The sequence below is a fragment of the Pan troglodytes genome, chromosome 20 (assembly GCF_028858775.2).
Source record: "Pan troglodytes isolate AG18354 chromosome 20, NHGRI_mPanTro3-v2.0_pri, whole genome shotgun sequence".
Taxonomy (NCBI): domain Eukaryota; kingdom Metazoa; phylum Chordata; class Mammalia; order Primates; family Hominidae; genus Pan; species Pan troglodytes.
The window spans coordinates 25242298-25258028 of NC_072418.2; the positions used below are offsets into that span (position 1 = coordinate 25242298).

The 15731-nt window shown below is 36.8% G+C and overlaps 1 protein-coding gene across 3 annotated transcripts in view; it reads left to right on the forward strand.

Moving 5' to 3' along the window:
* The window catches only part of ZNF723 (zinc finger protein 723), a 48910-nt gene extending 33502 nt beyond the window's left edge, over positions 1-15408 (forward strand). For 2 of the 3 annotated variants that reach the window (XM_054672874.1, XM_016946943.3), the window contains 3 exons: positions 3284-3410; positions 4208-4297; positions 12127-13921. In XM_054672874.1, the coding sequence (XP_054528849.1) occupies positions 3284-3410; positions 4208-4297; positions 12127-13442 (1533 nt within the window). In that variant the 3' untranslated portion in view covers positions 13443-13921. Of the gene's footprint in view, positions 1-3283; positions 3411-4207; positions 4298-12126 lie in introns of all 3 variants that reach the window. The other variant, XM_016946944.2, reaches the window with a different exon arrangement.
* Positions 15409-15731: the final 323 nt, after the last annotated feature.

The following is a 15731-nucleotide window of genomic DNA, read 5'->3' on the forward strand; positions in this document are numbered from 1 at the left end:
AAAATTAGCCGGGCATGGTGGCAGGCGCCTGTAGTCTCAGCTACTTGGGAGGCTGAGGCAGGAGAATGGCATGAACCGGGGAGGCGGAGGTTGCAGTGAGCCGAGATCACGCCACTGCACTCCAGCCTGGGTGACAGAGCAAGACTCTGTCTCAAAAACAAAACAAAACAAAAACACTCATGTACCCTTTGAAAACCTGCAGAATCACATTACATAAAGAGGGACTAAAATTACTGAGTGGTTTATAAGCTCGTTAAAGCTTGAGAGACAATGCTTAGCTAAGTAGTTATAAACCCAGGGTTCTATTAGTTTGGTGCAAAAGTTACTACAGTTTCTGCCATTGTAATTAATGTGGATTACTTAGATGTGGATACTCAGATTACATGGCCAATTCACAGAAATATCTTTGCTTGTGCCCTTTCCACGGGTTCTTTTTATTGTTGGACATATCCATGTTGTTTTAATTAAGAGCCTCATGTGATTCTAAGGTGAGGCCAGAATCACTTATGAGGGATTGAAGATACACTCATGAGAGTTCAGCTTCACCTGTTTACTACAGGGTGATTATAGGGCCTGTTCTGTTTGGGTTTGGTATGGACAGGGCAGTGTGGCCCATATTTTTATTACTGTAGCAGAGATTGTTGGTGTCTGTGGCAGGGGAGGGCACCTAAAGAGAGGAAAGGAGAAACTTTTATTTCTTCTTCATGGGGAAACTCATTGTTCCTGAATTTTTCATGTTATAAAGGACAGAAATGGGTGGACTTTTTCAGCGGGTCTTGGTACTTCTGCCTGTGGGTGTGGTGGTAGCAGGTAAACAGGTGGTGCTGACACCTTTAAAGGCATATTCTCAAGATGCAGGTGTAATTTGTCCAGAGAATCTCAACTGAAAAGGAATCCCAGAGAAGGAGGAGATAGGGAAAAAAATATGCCTTTTTTTTTTTTTTTTTAGCTAAACACATCTCAGATCAAGAACTGCGTCCACTCTGCCTCGTGGATTTCCATGCATTTAGTACTTGCAAACCTTTACTTCTCTTGCGTTTTTCCTCCCTAATGAGTTTGTTTTAACTACTTTTGAAAATTTTATTGATAGTCAAGGGTCTCTGAACAATATTTCTTTTTAGAGCCTTTTCTAAGTTCTCCACATCATGGCTTTTTATATGCCATGGAGGATTCTCACCATTAATTTATGATCTGCAGTATTAAAAATGTTTCCTCTGTGGCTGTTGAACATGGGAGGGTGGGGATACTCAAGATTCCTGTTGGGGAAAAGCTGGAATCCTTAGTAAAGATGGAGAACAGGTACTGTTGAGGCTCCATTTGTGTTCCCCATTAGCACTATGCAGAACGGGATTAAGGAAATGCTTACTTAAACAAGATGAGGGCTGGGTGCCGTGGCTCCCACCTATAATCCCAGCAGTTTGGGAGGCTGAGCAGTTGGATCACCTGAGGTCAGGAGTTCAAGAGCAGCCTGGCCAACATGGCGAAACCTCATCTCTACTAAAAATACAAAAATTAGCCAGGCATGGTGGCGCATGCCTGTAATCCCAGCTACTCGATAGGCTGAGGCAGGAGAATCGCTTGAACCCGGGAGGCGGAGGTTGCACTGAGGCAAGATTGCACCACTGCCCTCCAGCCTGGGTGACACAATGAGACTCTGTCTCAAGAAAAAACGATGAGATTTATTACCCAGAAAGTTTGAAAGATAATTATCAGGAGATAACTGCTCTCTAGGGTGCTCAAAAAAGACTCCTTAAAATCACTACTAAAAATTACAGAAAATGGGAAATATCTGTATCTTGAATTTTGCATAAAACTGATGTTTCTGTATGGTGGCATTCAGCCTTTTTTTTTTTTTTTTTTGAGATGGAGTTTTGCTCTTGATGCCGTGCTGGGATTACAGGCATGAGCCACTGCCCCCAGCCAGCCTATAATTTACTTTTTGGGAACAATATTTCAGCAGTGATACTGTGTTATGTGTGTATCAGCACATCATAAAAATTTTTCCTACTGCTGTTGATGTTTCTGATTCACTTGGATAAGCACTGTCTGACAGATTTTTTTTTTTTACTATAGAATTAATTTTTTTTCTTTGTTATTTTATTTTATTATTGTTTTTGAGACAGGGCCTCACTCTGTTGCCCAGCTTGGAATGTAGTGGCGTGATCTCGACTCACTGCAACCTCCGCCTCCTAGGTTCAAGCAATTCTCCTGCCTCAGCCTTGCAAGTTGCTGGGACTACAGGTGCCCACCGCCATGCCAGACTAATTTTTGTAAAGGCCTTTTTTTTTTTTTAATTAAGTATCTTTATGCAGTTGATGTGTGTAAACTATCAAATTTAATTTGGCAGCTGCTCTTTCTTAGAGTTTCTTTGCATATATCTGTCCTTGGAAAATGAAGAGTTTCATCTTTTATAGTCCAGAAAAACTGGAAAAAACACAGGTTCTTCCATATACTGGATGTTTGATAAAATATTCTTCATAGGCCAAAATTATTGGCATTATTGGTGAGCTTGTTAGAAATTCAGAAACTCAGACTTTATTCCAGATGTTCTGGAAAAACAAAAATCTCCATTACAAGATCTCCAGTTTATTGTACACATTAAAATTTGCTAGGTACCTTCTAACTCAACATGTCTTTTCCATCTCAAAAATACACAGAACTCATTCTCTATGATGTTAATATAGCACTCAAAAATATACATGCTTGTGTTAATGCCTTTAATTTTATACTTTATTATCCAGAAAAGTATCATATATACACTGATGTTGTGGATCTTATTCCACTCTTTTTTTCAGAGTTAGAGAATACATAAGAGAATATTTCTGTGTTGAAAATTATTTTCGGCCAGGCGTGGTGTCTCACACCTGTAATCCCAGCACTTTGGGAGGCCAAGGTGGATGGATCATCCGAGGTCAGGAGTTCGAGACCAGCCTGGCCAATATGATGAAACCCCGTCTCTACTAAAAATACAAAAATTAGCTGGGCGTGGTGGCGGGTGTCTTGTAATCCCAGCTACTTGGGAGACTGAGGCAAGAGAATCACTTGAACCCAGGAGGCAGAGGTTGCAGTGAGCCGAAATCTCACCATTGTACTCCAGCCTGGGCAAAAAGTGCAAGACTCTGTCTTAAAAAAAAAAAAAAAAAATTATTGGAGGATTTCAGTCATTCCTATAAGTCAGAACCTGTTCCCTTTACTCTCTCATTTCACCTTCAGTCAAATTAAAAATTCTGCCGTTGGCCACCCGGTAAATGTGTGTGTATGTGTGTGTGTGTGTTTTTTTCAGGGACCATTGACATTCACAGATGTGGCAATAAAATTTTCTCTGGAGGAGTGGCAATTCCTGGACACTGCACAGCAGAATTTATATAGGGATGTGATGTTAGAGAACTACAGAAACCTGGTCTTCCTGGGTGAGAATAACTTCAATACACAATCCTCAGATACTGTAAATGTTTCTTTTTTTGGTGTTGTAGAATGTTTTTTGGTAATTGATGCTTTGCATAAATGAGTTTCACATGACTGTTTTGAAGAAAATCTTGGGAATTTGTCAGTGTAGAAAAGAATTTCTTCAAGATAAACATCTTGAAGTTCACCTTGATCTGAACTTTCCACATTCCTGAGCAGACCTGTAGTTTTTACTCACCATTAGCGATCATTTCAAAATTTAGTGACATAAAATATTGTTGCCCACACCTTAACATCTAAGTGTCACCACCAGCTTTTGATTCAGTGGTACTGGGTAGAGAAATTATTTTATTTATTTATTTATTTATTATTTATTTATGAGATGGAATGTTGCTGTTGCCCAGGCTGGAGTACAATGGTGCAATTTTGGCTCACTGCAATCCTCACCTCCCAGGTTCAAGAGATTCTCCAGCCTCAGCTTTCTGAGTCGCTGGGAGTAGAGGCATGTGCCACCAAGCCCAGCTAATTTTTGTATTTTTAGTAGAGATGGGGTTTCACCATGTTGGCCAGGCTGGTCTCAAACTTCTGACCTCAAGTGATCCACCCTCCTTGGCCTCCCAAAGTGCTGGGATTACAGGCATGAGTCACTGCACCCAGCCCATTTTCTAAATATTTAGAAATTACTGTTATAAATTAGTGTTTTGGGATGAATATACTAGAATATTCTATTATGTTCTCTTTACTGAGCACATTATTTGAAGAATATGAGGAACATTCATGTTATTTATTTTTAATAAAACAGGTGTTGGTGTCTCCAAGCCAGATTTAATCACCTGTCTGGAGCAAGGAGAAGAGCCCTGGAAGAGACACAAGATGGTATCCAAGCCCCCAGGTAGGTGAGAGTGAACACAATGGACAACACAGATAAGACGTCCAAAGGTCAAGGAGAAAGCCAGTCCTTAAAATAGATTTTTGGGAAGCTGTTTTCCAAAGAAAATAGTTTCAGGAAAGCCTGAGAGTTTAAAAAATTTTACTCTCACATAGGGGCATCTTCTGCATTGTGCTATTAAATTTTCTAAGGATTCTACTTTCCCTTTTGTGATCTTCCTTGAAGTTTACAGGGACTGCCAAAGTCTTCTTCATGGCATATAAGAGACTGCACAATCTACTTTTTCATATTTTCAAGGGAACCATAAATATCTGCATAATTTCATAAAACTCTGTTAGGCTGGGCAAATGTCTCACGCCAGTAAACCCAGCACTTTGGGAGGCCGAGGCGGGTGGATCACCTGAGGTCAGGAGTTCGAGACCAGCCTGGCCAACATGGTGAAACCCCTTCTCTACCAAAAATACAAAAATTTGTTGCTCGTGGTGGCGCACTTCTGTAATCCCAGCTATTTGGGAGGCTGAGTCAGGAGAATCGCTTGAATTAAGGAAGCAGAGGTTGTAGTGAGCTGATGTGCCATTGCACTCCAGCTTGTGTGAGAAGAGTGAAAGTCCGTCTCAAAAGTAAAAAAAAAACAAAAACCTATGTTAAACTGTTTTTCGTGTTTTCTTGTTTTATCGTGTTTAAAATATGTGAGAGTAGTGGTTTCTGTTCCTTTTGTTTTTTCATTTTTCTGCATAATTCATCCTGTTTTTATTACTATAGTCTTGAAATACAGTTTGGAATTATTATATTAAGTATGACATCCTCCTGGTTTGTTTTTTTTTGTCAAGATTGCTTTGGCTATTCAAAGTTTATTGAAGTTTTATGTAAATTTTAGGATTGTGTTTTACATTACTATATAAAAGATAGCACTGGAGGCTTTTTTTGAGATGGAGTTTTGCTCTTGTTGCCCAGGCTGGAGTGTAATGGCACCCTCTTGGCTCACTGTAACCTCCACCTCCCGGATTCAAGTGATTCTGCTGCCTCAGCCTCCCGAGTAGCTGGGATTACAGGCACGTGCCACCATGCCAGCTAATTTTTGTATTTTTAGTAGAGACGGGGTTTCACCATGTAGGCCAGGCTAGTCTCAAACTCCTGACATCAGGTGATCGGCCCACCTCAGCCTCCCAAAGTGCTGGGATCACAGGTGCTCGGTCTTTTTTTTTTTCTTTTCACTGAGATGGAGTTTTGCACTTGCCGCCCAGGCTGGAGTGCAATGGCACGACCTTGGCTCACTGCAACCTCCGCCTCCTGGGTTCAAGTGATTCTCCTGTCTCAGCTTCCCCAGTAGCTGGGATTATAGGCATGAGCCACCGTGCCCAGCTACATTTCTTTTTATTAAATTGTTTAATTTATATTTAAAATAATTGCTTAAAGATATGAAGTTACTATTAAGAGTTTATTATTTTTTTAGATACGTTTTTTCTCATTTCCTGTTTTACTGCCTTAATTTTTGTTTAATTTTGTTGTGACATGCCTTGCTTATTTTTTATTCTGTTTCACATGCTTTCTACAAATGCAACGCAGTCATCCTGAAATATAATGTGATCATGTTGAAAAATGGAGATTACATAAAACATCTTAAAGTTAAAACAATACATTTTAATATCATAACTTCGATTGAATACAAAACCTATATCTTTATATTTTCCAGTTTGTTATTGATATTATAAATATTATCTTGTGTATCTATTAATAAATGTAGGCAGATTTAAGTCTTGTTTTTTCTATTTACAGAAGAAGTGTAAGGGTTTTATGCACCATCATTATAATAGAATTCTATATGTGTCTCTATATTTACATTTAACAGAGAGCTATTTATTTATTTATTTATTTTATTACTATTTTTTTTGAGATGGAGTCTTGCTCTGTTGCCTAGGCTGGAGCGCGGTGGCACGATCTTGGCTCACTGCAACCACCGCCTCATGGGTTCAAGCAATTCTCCTGCCTCAGCCTCTTGAGTAGCTGAGATTACAGGCACGAGCAACCACACCCAACTAATTTTTCTATTTTTAGTAGAGACGGGGTTTCAGCATGTTGGTGAGGTTGGTCTTGAATTCCTGATGTCAGGTGATCTGCCTGCCTTGACCTCCTAAAGTGCTGGGATTACAGGCGTGAGCCACCGCGCCCAGCCTATATACATTTTCATGATGCTGTCCAGCATGATTTTATTTTTCAACATAATGGACTCATTTTAGGATTTCTTTTTATTTATGTGCAGTCTCACTGTATTGCTCAGACTAATCTTGAACTCCTGGTCTCAAGTGATCTGACTGTCTTTGCCTCCTAATGCTATCGGATTACAGGCATGAGCCACTGTGCCTGGCCACCATGTAGCATTTGTTATAGGACTGTGTTAGTGGTGATGAACTCCCTCACTTTTCATTTGGGAAAGTCTTTATTTTTGTCTTGTTTTTGAAGTAAAATAATTTTGAATAAAGTATTACTTGTTAGAACTTTTTTTTGAGACGGAGTTTTGCTCTTGTTGCCCAGGCTGGAGGGCAATGGTGCGATCTGGGCTCACCGCTACTTCCGCCTCCTGGGTTGAAGCGATTCTCCTGCCTCAGCCTCCGGAGTAGCTGGGATTACAGGCATGTGCCACCACGCCTGGCTAATTTTTTTGTATTTTTAGTAGAGACGGGGTTTCTGCATGTTGGTCAGACTGGTCTCAAACTCCCAACCTCAGGTGATCTGCCCCCTTCGGCCTCCCAAAGTGCTGGGATTACAGGTGTGAGCCACTGCGCCCAGCTAGAATTTTTTTTATAAAATCAAAATTGGTAAAGTTCTCAGTTTTTGTTTCTTCAAGTAATCTCTGTATTACTTTTTCTTTTATAGTCTTCTTTTAAGATTTCTTTCATAAATATATTGATCTACTTTATAGTGTCCAATAAGCTTTACATTGCATGTTTAGTGTTTTACAATTTTGTTTCTGTGTTATATATTTTAGAATATGCCACCTCATAGCAGTTAATTGTGTTTTGATGTTTTAGTTTATATTATCATTTTATATGACAATATTAAAGTCTGTACAATTTAAGAATGGATAGAGCAAAATCAAATATTAGTCTTTCATTCATATATCTATTTCCAATATAGTTATGTTTGTTTCCCCGTATAAATATTATCTCTGTATCTTTTATGACTGTATATTTTTTGTGTAGGTTTGTTGTGAATGGTTGTTTAATCTTTTCTAGGTAAGCAGTCATAAACATTTTACTAGTTTTAGCATCTATTTGTGAATCTATATTATTTTTGTGTGGGGAAAAATTTTGGACTTGACAATAATTTAAAAACTTATCAGAACTTTATTAGGTATTATTGTTCATTTTTACTTGTCAAAAACACATAATCTTTACAGTCAAATGTTTTTAAATATTTGGTTTAGTCATATTAATGGTATTGACAATGCTATGCAACATATCCCTAGAATGTTTTTATCTCACAAAGCTAAATCTCGACACATTGAACAGCTACCAGTTTTTTTCATTTCTTGGTGCTTTTCAAATGCCACTATGTTTTGTTTTTAACAGTGTAACTGCTACATATATCTCATTCTATCTCTGACTTTTTGTGACTGGCTCGTTTCATTTTGCATAATATCATCAAGCTTTATCTTTATAGTTGTTAAGAATATTTTCTGCTTATAAATCCTGAGTGATATTCCAGTATTTTTATATTTCAAATTATTTCTACTGAGTGATTTGGTGACAGAAATTTGCATTGCTTTTAGTTATTGGCTTTCAGTAAAAACAGTGTAATAATTATAGATATGCAAATAGCTCTTTATATAACTATATATATGACAGTTTATATATGTGCTGCATTCTCTTTTATTATTCTACTTTTTAACTTTTATATTCATAGTAAATTGTTTTAATCGTAATGTGTTTTGAAATCAGGAAATGTAATGCCTTCAACATTGTTTCTTTTTTTGAAGATTGTTGAGTATTTTATTTTCTCTTGAGATTCCATATACTTTTGGTATTGCTGTTTACATTTTTTCAACAATGCAGTTAGAAATTTAGTTAAATATCATTAAATCTGTAGATTACATTGAGCAGCATGGACATCTTCAAAATATTAATTATTTCAGTTTTTGAATAGATGCATTCTCCAGAGTGTGCTGTTTAATTTTTATATATTTATAAATTTTTCAGGTTTTTTTCTATTATTGTTTTATACCCTCATTCCATTTTGGTCATACAAAGTAATGCATAAAAATTTTGTTTTACGAAATTTGTTAAGACTTTTTTCAAGGAGAATCTTGTAAGATTGTGTGAGTATTTATTTATTTATTTATTTGAGACGGAGCCTTGCTCTGTCACCCAGGCTGGAGTGCAATGGCCTGATCTTGGCTCAGTGCAACCTCCTCCTCCCAGGTGAACCTGCCTCAGCCTTCCAAGTAGCTGGAATTACAGGCACCTGAACCATGCCCAGCTAATTTTTGTATTTTTAGTAGAGACAGGGTTTCACCATGTTGGCCAGGATGGTCTCAAACTCCTAACCTCAGGTGATCCGCCTGCCTTGGCCTCCCAAAGTGCTAGGATTATAGGCTTGAGTCATCGCAACCGGCCATATGAGTTATTGAGAAGGGTGTGTATCCTGATGTTGTTGAGGAGTGTTCTCTATACTTCTTTTAGAAATAAATGTTTTATACTCTCTTCAAATTTTCTCTTTCCTTATTAATATTCTATCTTGCTTTATTTTTATTACAGAAAGTGGCGTTTTAAAATATCCTACTATAATTATATTGCTCTCTATGTGTTTCTTTAATTCTGTCAATATTTGCTTTATATATTTGAAAGCCAAATGTGAGATACACACACACACACACACACACACATTTGTTATGTTTACAGTAAATGACTCTATTATTGTTAATTTCCTTCTTTGTCTCCATATAGTTTTGACTTAGAATACATTTTATAAAATATGACACTTTTTGACTTCAGATATAGCTTATATAATATTATTTTGATCTCTTCTCTCATTTGGTTAATATCTGCATAGAATGTCTATGTCCGTCTTGCCACTTTCCGTCTTTTTTTATCATTAAATCTCAGCTGACTCTTGCAGGAAAGTAGGTTGGATTTTGGGTTTTAAGATTTTTTAAATAAATCCTTTTATTGAAAAATATGTCTCTTGATTGGAAAATTAATTGTATATATATTTAAATAATTTTCTGAAACAAAAACTTAATAATGTTTTATTGTTTTATTTGATTCTTGTATCTTTGGCCCTCATTTTCTCTCTTTCTGCCCTCTTTTGTGTCTGTTTCACTTTTGTATTAATATGCTTTTACTTCTTGTTTTGTTCATCTAAACATATATTCTTTGTGGTACCTTGGGGATTACACAAAACCTCTAAAAGATATGAGAATATATTTTAATCTAGTAAAAAGTGAACTTCAGCTGAATACGAAAATGTTTCTTTGGCTGTGCTTGGTGGTTTACACCTGTAATCCCATCACTTTGGGAGGCTGAGGTGGGCAGATCACTTGAGGTCGGGAGTTCGAGTCCAGCCTGACCAACATGGAGAAACCCTGTCTCTACTAAAAATATGAAAGTTCCCAGGCGTGGTGGCACATGCCTGTAATCCCAGCTACTCTGTAAGCTGAGGCAAGAGAATCACTTGAACCCAGAAGGCGGAAGTCACAGTGAGCTGAGATTGTGCCATTGCACTCCAGCCTGGGCAACAAGATTGAAACTCCATCTCAAAAAAAAAAAATTCTTCCTCAAATTTTTTATTTTTATATTCTCTAGAATTCTTTAAATTTTATAGAATAATTACAAATGTTTTCCGCACCATTATAACAATGGTAGGAAATTTCATTTTTATGTAAGTATGTGCATATCTTTCCTAGAAAATAATGTATTTTTATATGATTATGTGTTTTCTTTTTTTTTTTTTTTTTTTTTGAGATGGAGTCTCTCTCTGTCACCCAGGCTGGAGTACGGTGGTGCAGTCTTGGCTCACTGCAACCTCCACCTCCCGGGTTCAAGTGATTCTGCTTCCTCAGACTCCTGAATAGCTGGGATTATAGACACACACCACCACACATGTCTAATTTTTGCATTTTTAGTGGAGATGGGGTTTTGCCATGTTGGCCAGGCTGATCTTGAACTCCTGACCTAAGGTGATCCATCTGCCGTGGCCTCCCAAAGTGCTGGTACTACAGGTGTGAGTCACCACACCTGGCCTATCATTTTCTTGAATCATATTATTTTCAATGGAAGAAACTGCTTTCAGTATCTTTTATGCATAGGGCACATGCAGTGCCAATATACTTTTTCAGAATTTGATAACTTCGGAAGGTTTTTTTATTTTTGGCAGGACAGATTTGCTGATGGTATTATTCTCACTTGATAGGTATTTTTCCAGGACTTTGACTATATCACACAGTTCCCTTCTGGCCTCCATAATTTTTGTTGACAGTTCAGTGGTTATCTGAAAGCCTGCTTGTGATACATCACTTTTTTCTTGCAGTTTCCAAGATTCTCTTTTTGTCTGTGACTTTTAAAAGTGTGCTTATATATATGTTTGTTTTAAGTATCTATTTTTGTGTGTTTCCTAGTTTGTTTGTTGAGCTTCTTCATTTTTATTTTATCTTTCTTTTAGAATTTGTTTGTTTGTTTGTTTTTGTTTTTTGAGACAGAGTCTTGCTCTTGTCTCCCAGGCTGGAGTGCAATGGCGTGGTCTTGGCTCACTGCAACTTCCACCTCCCAGGTTCAAGCAATTCTCCTGCCTCAGCCTCCTGAGTAGCTGGGACTACAGGTGCTTGCCACCACACCCAGCTAATTTTTTGTATTTTTAGTAGAGATGAGGTTTCACCATGTTAGCCAGTATGGTCTTTATCTCCTAAGCTCATGATCTGCCCACCTTGGCCTCCCGAAGTGCTGGGATTATAGACATGAGCCACTGTGCCTGGCCAGAATTTTTTAGTTATAATTTCTTTTTGTATTTTTTACCTCCACAATTTCTGTTTTTTTGATATTTCATACTTTTGTTACCCTCATTTTTCTGTTTTTCTGTAGTTGTCTGTGTTTCCATTTCACTCATTGAGTATTATTCAATTTAGGACATTATTAAAAGCTACCTGTTACATAATTTATGGCATAGTCTGAAAACAATTGTCTTGGTTAGAGATTTTGGGAGTCTATCAAATAGGTTCTTATGATGTGTCTTGTCTGAATTTAGTTTTTACTTTCTAGTTAAAGGAGTTTATTCTTGTTTCTTTATATTCATCACTTGCTACACCTGTTCCCTGCCTGTGGTACTGCAGTTTCTCTGCTGCTGTAACATTTACGTTTAGTCTCAGCAAACTCAAAGTGTCACTTCAAAGTATATGACCAGTTCTTTTAGCACTTTATGTCATTGGAAACAGAAACCAAGTGTCTGGAAAAGCCCCTCAAAGACAGAAATAAAGATGTATGTGCCAGTATTTTACTTGTCTTTTAAAAAAGAATTCAGGAGCTTACAATTTACTTGTAAAGGCTCTTTGCTATATTGGGGAGCAGAAAGAGCTGTTTTGGGTAGATGCAATAAACTTTTCTCTTCATTCTATGAGGCTCTTTGTGGCACTGCACATACTTAACTCATTTATACATTTTCCACAAATGTATTTTGGTCTGTATGTTTTTGTTACATTTATGTCTATGAAGTAATTATGGCCTATGGTATTTTGCTATGCCATCTTGCTTATGTAGTTTGTATAATTTTATAGCTTAGATGTGTAAAGTATATCCATCTGAGTCTAGTGAGATGAAGTAATTTGTTATTTCTATTTTTTTCAGTTGTGTGTTCTCATTTTGCCCAAGACCTTTGGCCAGAGCAGGGCATAAAAGATTCTTTCCAAAAAGTAATACTGAGAAGCTATGGAAAATATGGACATGACAATTTACAATTAAGAAAAGGCTGTGAAAGTGTGGATGAGTGTAAGATGCACAAAAGAGGTTATGATGAACTTAAGCAATGTTTGACAACTACCCCGAGCAAAATATTTCAATGTGATAAATATGTAAAAGTCTTTCATAAATTTTCAAGTTCAAATAGCCATAAGATAAGACATACTGGAAATAATTCTTTCAAATGTAAAGAATGTGGCAAATCATTTTGCATGCTTTCACACCTAACCAAACATGAAAGAAATCATACTAGAGTGAGTTGTTACAAATGTGAAGAATGTGGCAAAGCCTTTAATGTGCCCTCAAAGCTTAATAATCATAAGAGAATTCATACTGGAGAGAAACCCTACAAATGTGAAGAATGTGGCAAAGCCTTTAATGTGTCCTCAAGCCTTAATAATCATAAGAGAATTCATACTGGAGAGAAACCCTACAAATGTGAAGAATGTGGCAAAACCTTTAATATGTTCTCAAGCCTTAATAATCATAAGAGAATTCATACTGGAGAGAAACCCTACAAATGTAAAGAATGTGGCAAAGCCTTTAATGTGTTCTCAAGCCTTAATAATCATAAGAGAATTCATACTGGAGAGAAACCCTACAAATGTGAAGAATGTGGCAAAGCCTTTAACCAGCCCTCACACCTTGCTACACATAAGAGAATTCATACTGGAGAGAAACTCTACAAATGTGAAGAATGTGGCAAAGCATTCAGCCAGTCCTCACACATTACTACACATAAGAGAATTCACACTGGAGAGAAACCCTACAAATGTGAAGAATGTGGCAAAGCTTTTAAAGTATCTGTACACCTTACTACACATAAGAGAATTCATACTGGAGAGAAACCCTACAAATGTGAAGAATGTGGCAAAGCCTTTAACCAATCCTCAGCCCTTACTACACATAAGATAATTCATACTGGAGAAAGACCTTACAAATGTAAACAATGTGGTAAAGGTTTTAGCCAATCCTCAACCCTTACTAAACATAAGATAATTCATACTAAAGAGAAACCCTACAAATGTGAAGAATGTGGCAAAGCTTTTAACCAATATTCAACCCTTAATAAACATAAGATAATTCATGCTAGAGAGAAGCCTTACAAATGTGAAGAATGTGGCAAAGCCTTTAACAAGTCCTCAATTCTTAACAGACATAAGATAATTCATACTAAAGAGAAATCACAAACCTTAAAGATGTGACAATGCTTTTTATGAAATCCCAAACTTTTTTAAACATAAAAGAAATGCTGGTGGCCAGGCACAGTGGCTTACGCCTGTAATCCCAGCACTTTGGGAGCCCGAGGTGGGCAGATCACCTGAGATCAGGAGTTCGAGACCAACCTAACATGGTGAAACAACGTCTCTACTAAAAATACAAAAAAAATTAGCCGGGTGTAGTGGTGGGCGCCTGTAATCCCAGCTACTTGGGAGGCTGAGGCAGGAGAATCGCTTGAACCCGGGAGGTGGAGGTTGCAGTGATCCGAGATCACGCCATTGCAGTCCAGCCTGGGCAACAGGACGAGACTGTGTCAAAAAAAACAAAAACAAAAAAAAGTGCTGGTGAGAACTCGTAGAAGTGTGAAGAATATGAGAAAGCCTTTAAATGGTTGTCTCACTTGATTGTAGGTAAGATACTTTATACTGGAGAAAACTCCTACAAGTGTGAAGAATGTGGCAAAACTTTTGACTAATGCTCACACCGTGGTGCACAGGAAATAATTTATATTTTAGACAACTTGTACAAGTATAAAGAATGTGACGAAGCCATTAATAACTGCTCACATTTTAACATCAGAGAGCTAATACAAGCATTAAAGGTGCAATTACTGTCAAAAGATCTTCCAGAAAATATAAGCCTTTAAAATGTATTAAATTTATTGCTGTAAATTCTTATGTCTTACAGTTCAGAATCTCTTCATGCAAATTCTGTTTTTACTTTTCTAGTACTTATACTAGACCCATAATTTTCTTGATTCTTATTTCGTTTTGTTTTATAGGTTATGAAGTATTCATTATATTAGCTGGTCAGTGATTATAGTAATTGTTTTTATGAAATTTAGTAGTGCACACAAAATAATTTTCAAAGGTAATTCCATTAGTGTATTTATTTAGTGTTAGAACATTCCATTTTGTTCTTTTAAGTGCAGAAACTTTTATAAGCCTACTTTTTTTTTTTTTTTTTTAAGATGGATTTTCACTCTTATCACCCAGGCTGGAGTGCAATGGTGCAATCTTGGCTCATTGCAGCCTCCACCTCCTGGGTTCAAGTGATTCTCCTCCCTCAGCCTCCTGAGTAGCTGGGATTACAGGCATCTGTCACCACGCCTGGCTAATTTTTTTATTTTTAGTAGAGACAGGGTTTCATCATGTTGGCAAGGCTGGTCTCGAGCTCCTGACCTCAAATGATCTGCCCACCTCGGCCTCCCAAAGTGCTGGGATTATAGGCGTGAGTCACCGCACCCAGCCAAGCCAACCTTTATTTAGTTATTTAAAAAAAATTTTTTTTTTAATTGACATAAGTACATTTATTTATTGAGTCAATTTGTTCAGGTAAGTACTAGGGAAGCTTCATAAGTTTTGAGGATATTTTTATACAAAAATATATCAAACATGAGAGTGCTTGCTGTATAACAGATGCTCCGTAATGCAGAAATATTTGTGTTAAAATTAGTTTGTAACTTTGATTCGGAAATAAATAAATAAATAAATAAATAAATATCAGAGTTCCTATGGTCATGGCTGACAAACTAAGTGACAAAAACTATTTTTGATACTATTCAGCTGTTTATGACAAAGACAGTATTTGAAACATTGTTATATGTGTGTGTGTGTATATATATATACATATATATATATAACATATACATATATATAATTTTTAGACAGGAGTCCTGCTCTGTCACCCAGGTTGAAGTGCAGTGGCATAGTCTCAGCTTACTAAAACTTCCACATTTCAGGTTCAAGCAATTCTCATGCCTCAACCTCTCGAGTAGTGGGATTACAGGTTGGTGGCACCATGCCTGGCTACTTTTTCTATTTTTCATAGAGATGGGGTTTCTTCATGTTGGCCAGGCTGGTCTTGAACTCTTGATCTCAAGCGATTCACCCACCTTGGCCTCCCAAATTGCTGGAATTATAGGTGTGAGCCACTGCACCCATTTAATTATATATCTATAAAATATATATATTATATATATATAATATATATATAATATATAATATATAATATATAAATATATTATATATAATATATGTAAAATATATATAATATATATAATATATAATATATATGTAAAATATATATTATATATATTATATATATAATATATATTTTATATATATATTTTTTTCGAGATGATTTCAATCTGTCCCCCAGGCTGGAGTGCAGTGCAGCCTCCACCTCCTAGGTTTAAGTGATTCTCCTGCCTCAGTCTTCTGAGTAGCTGGGACTACAGGCATGCACCAACACTCCTTGCTAATTTTTTGTAT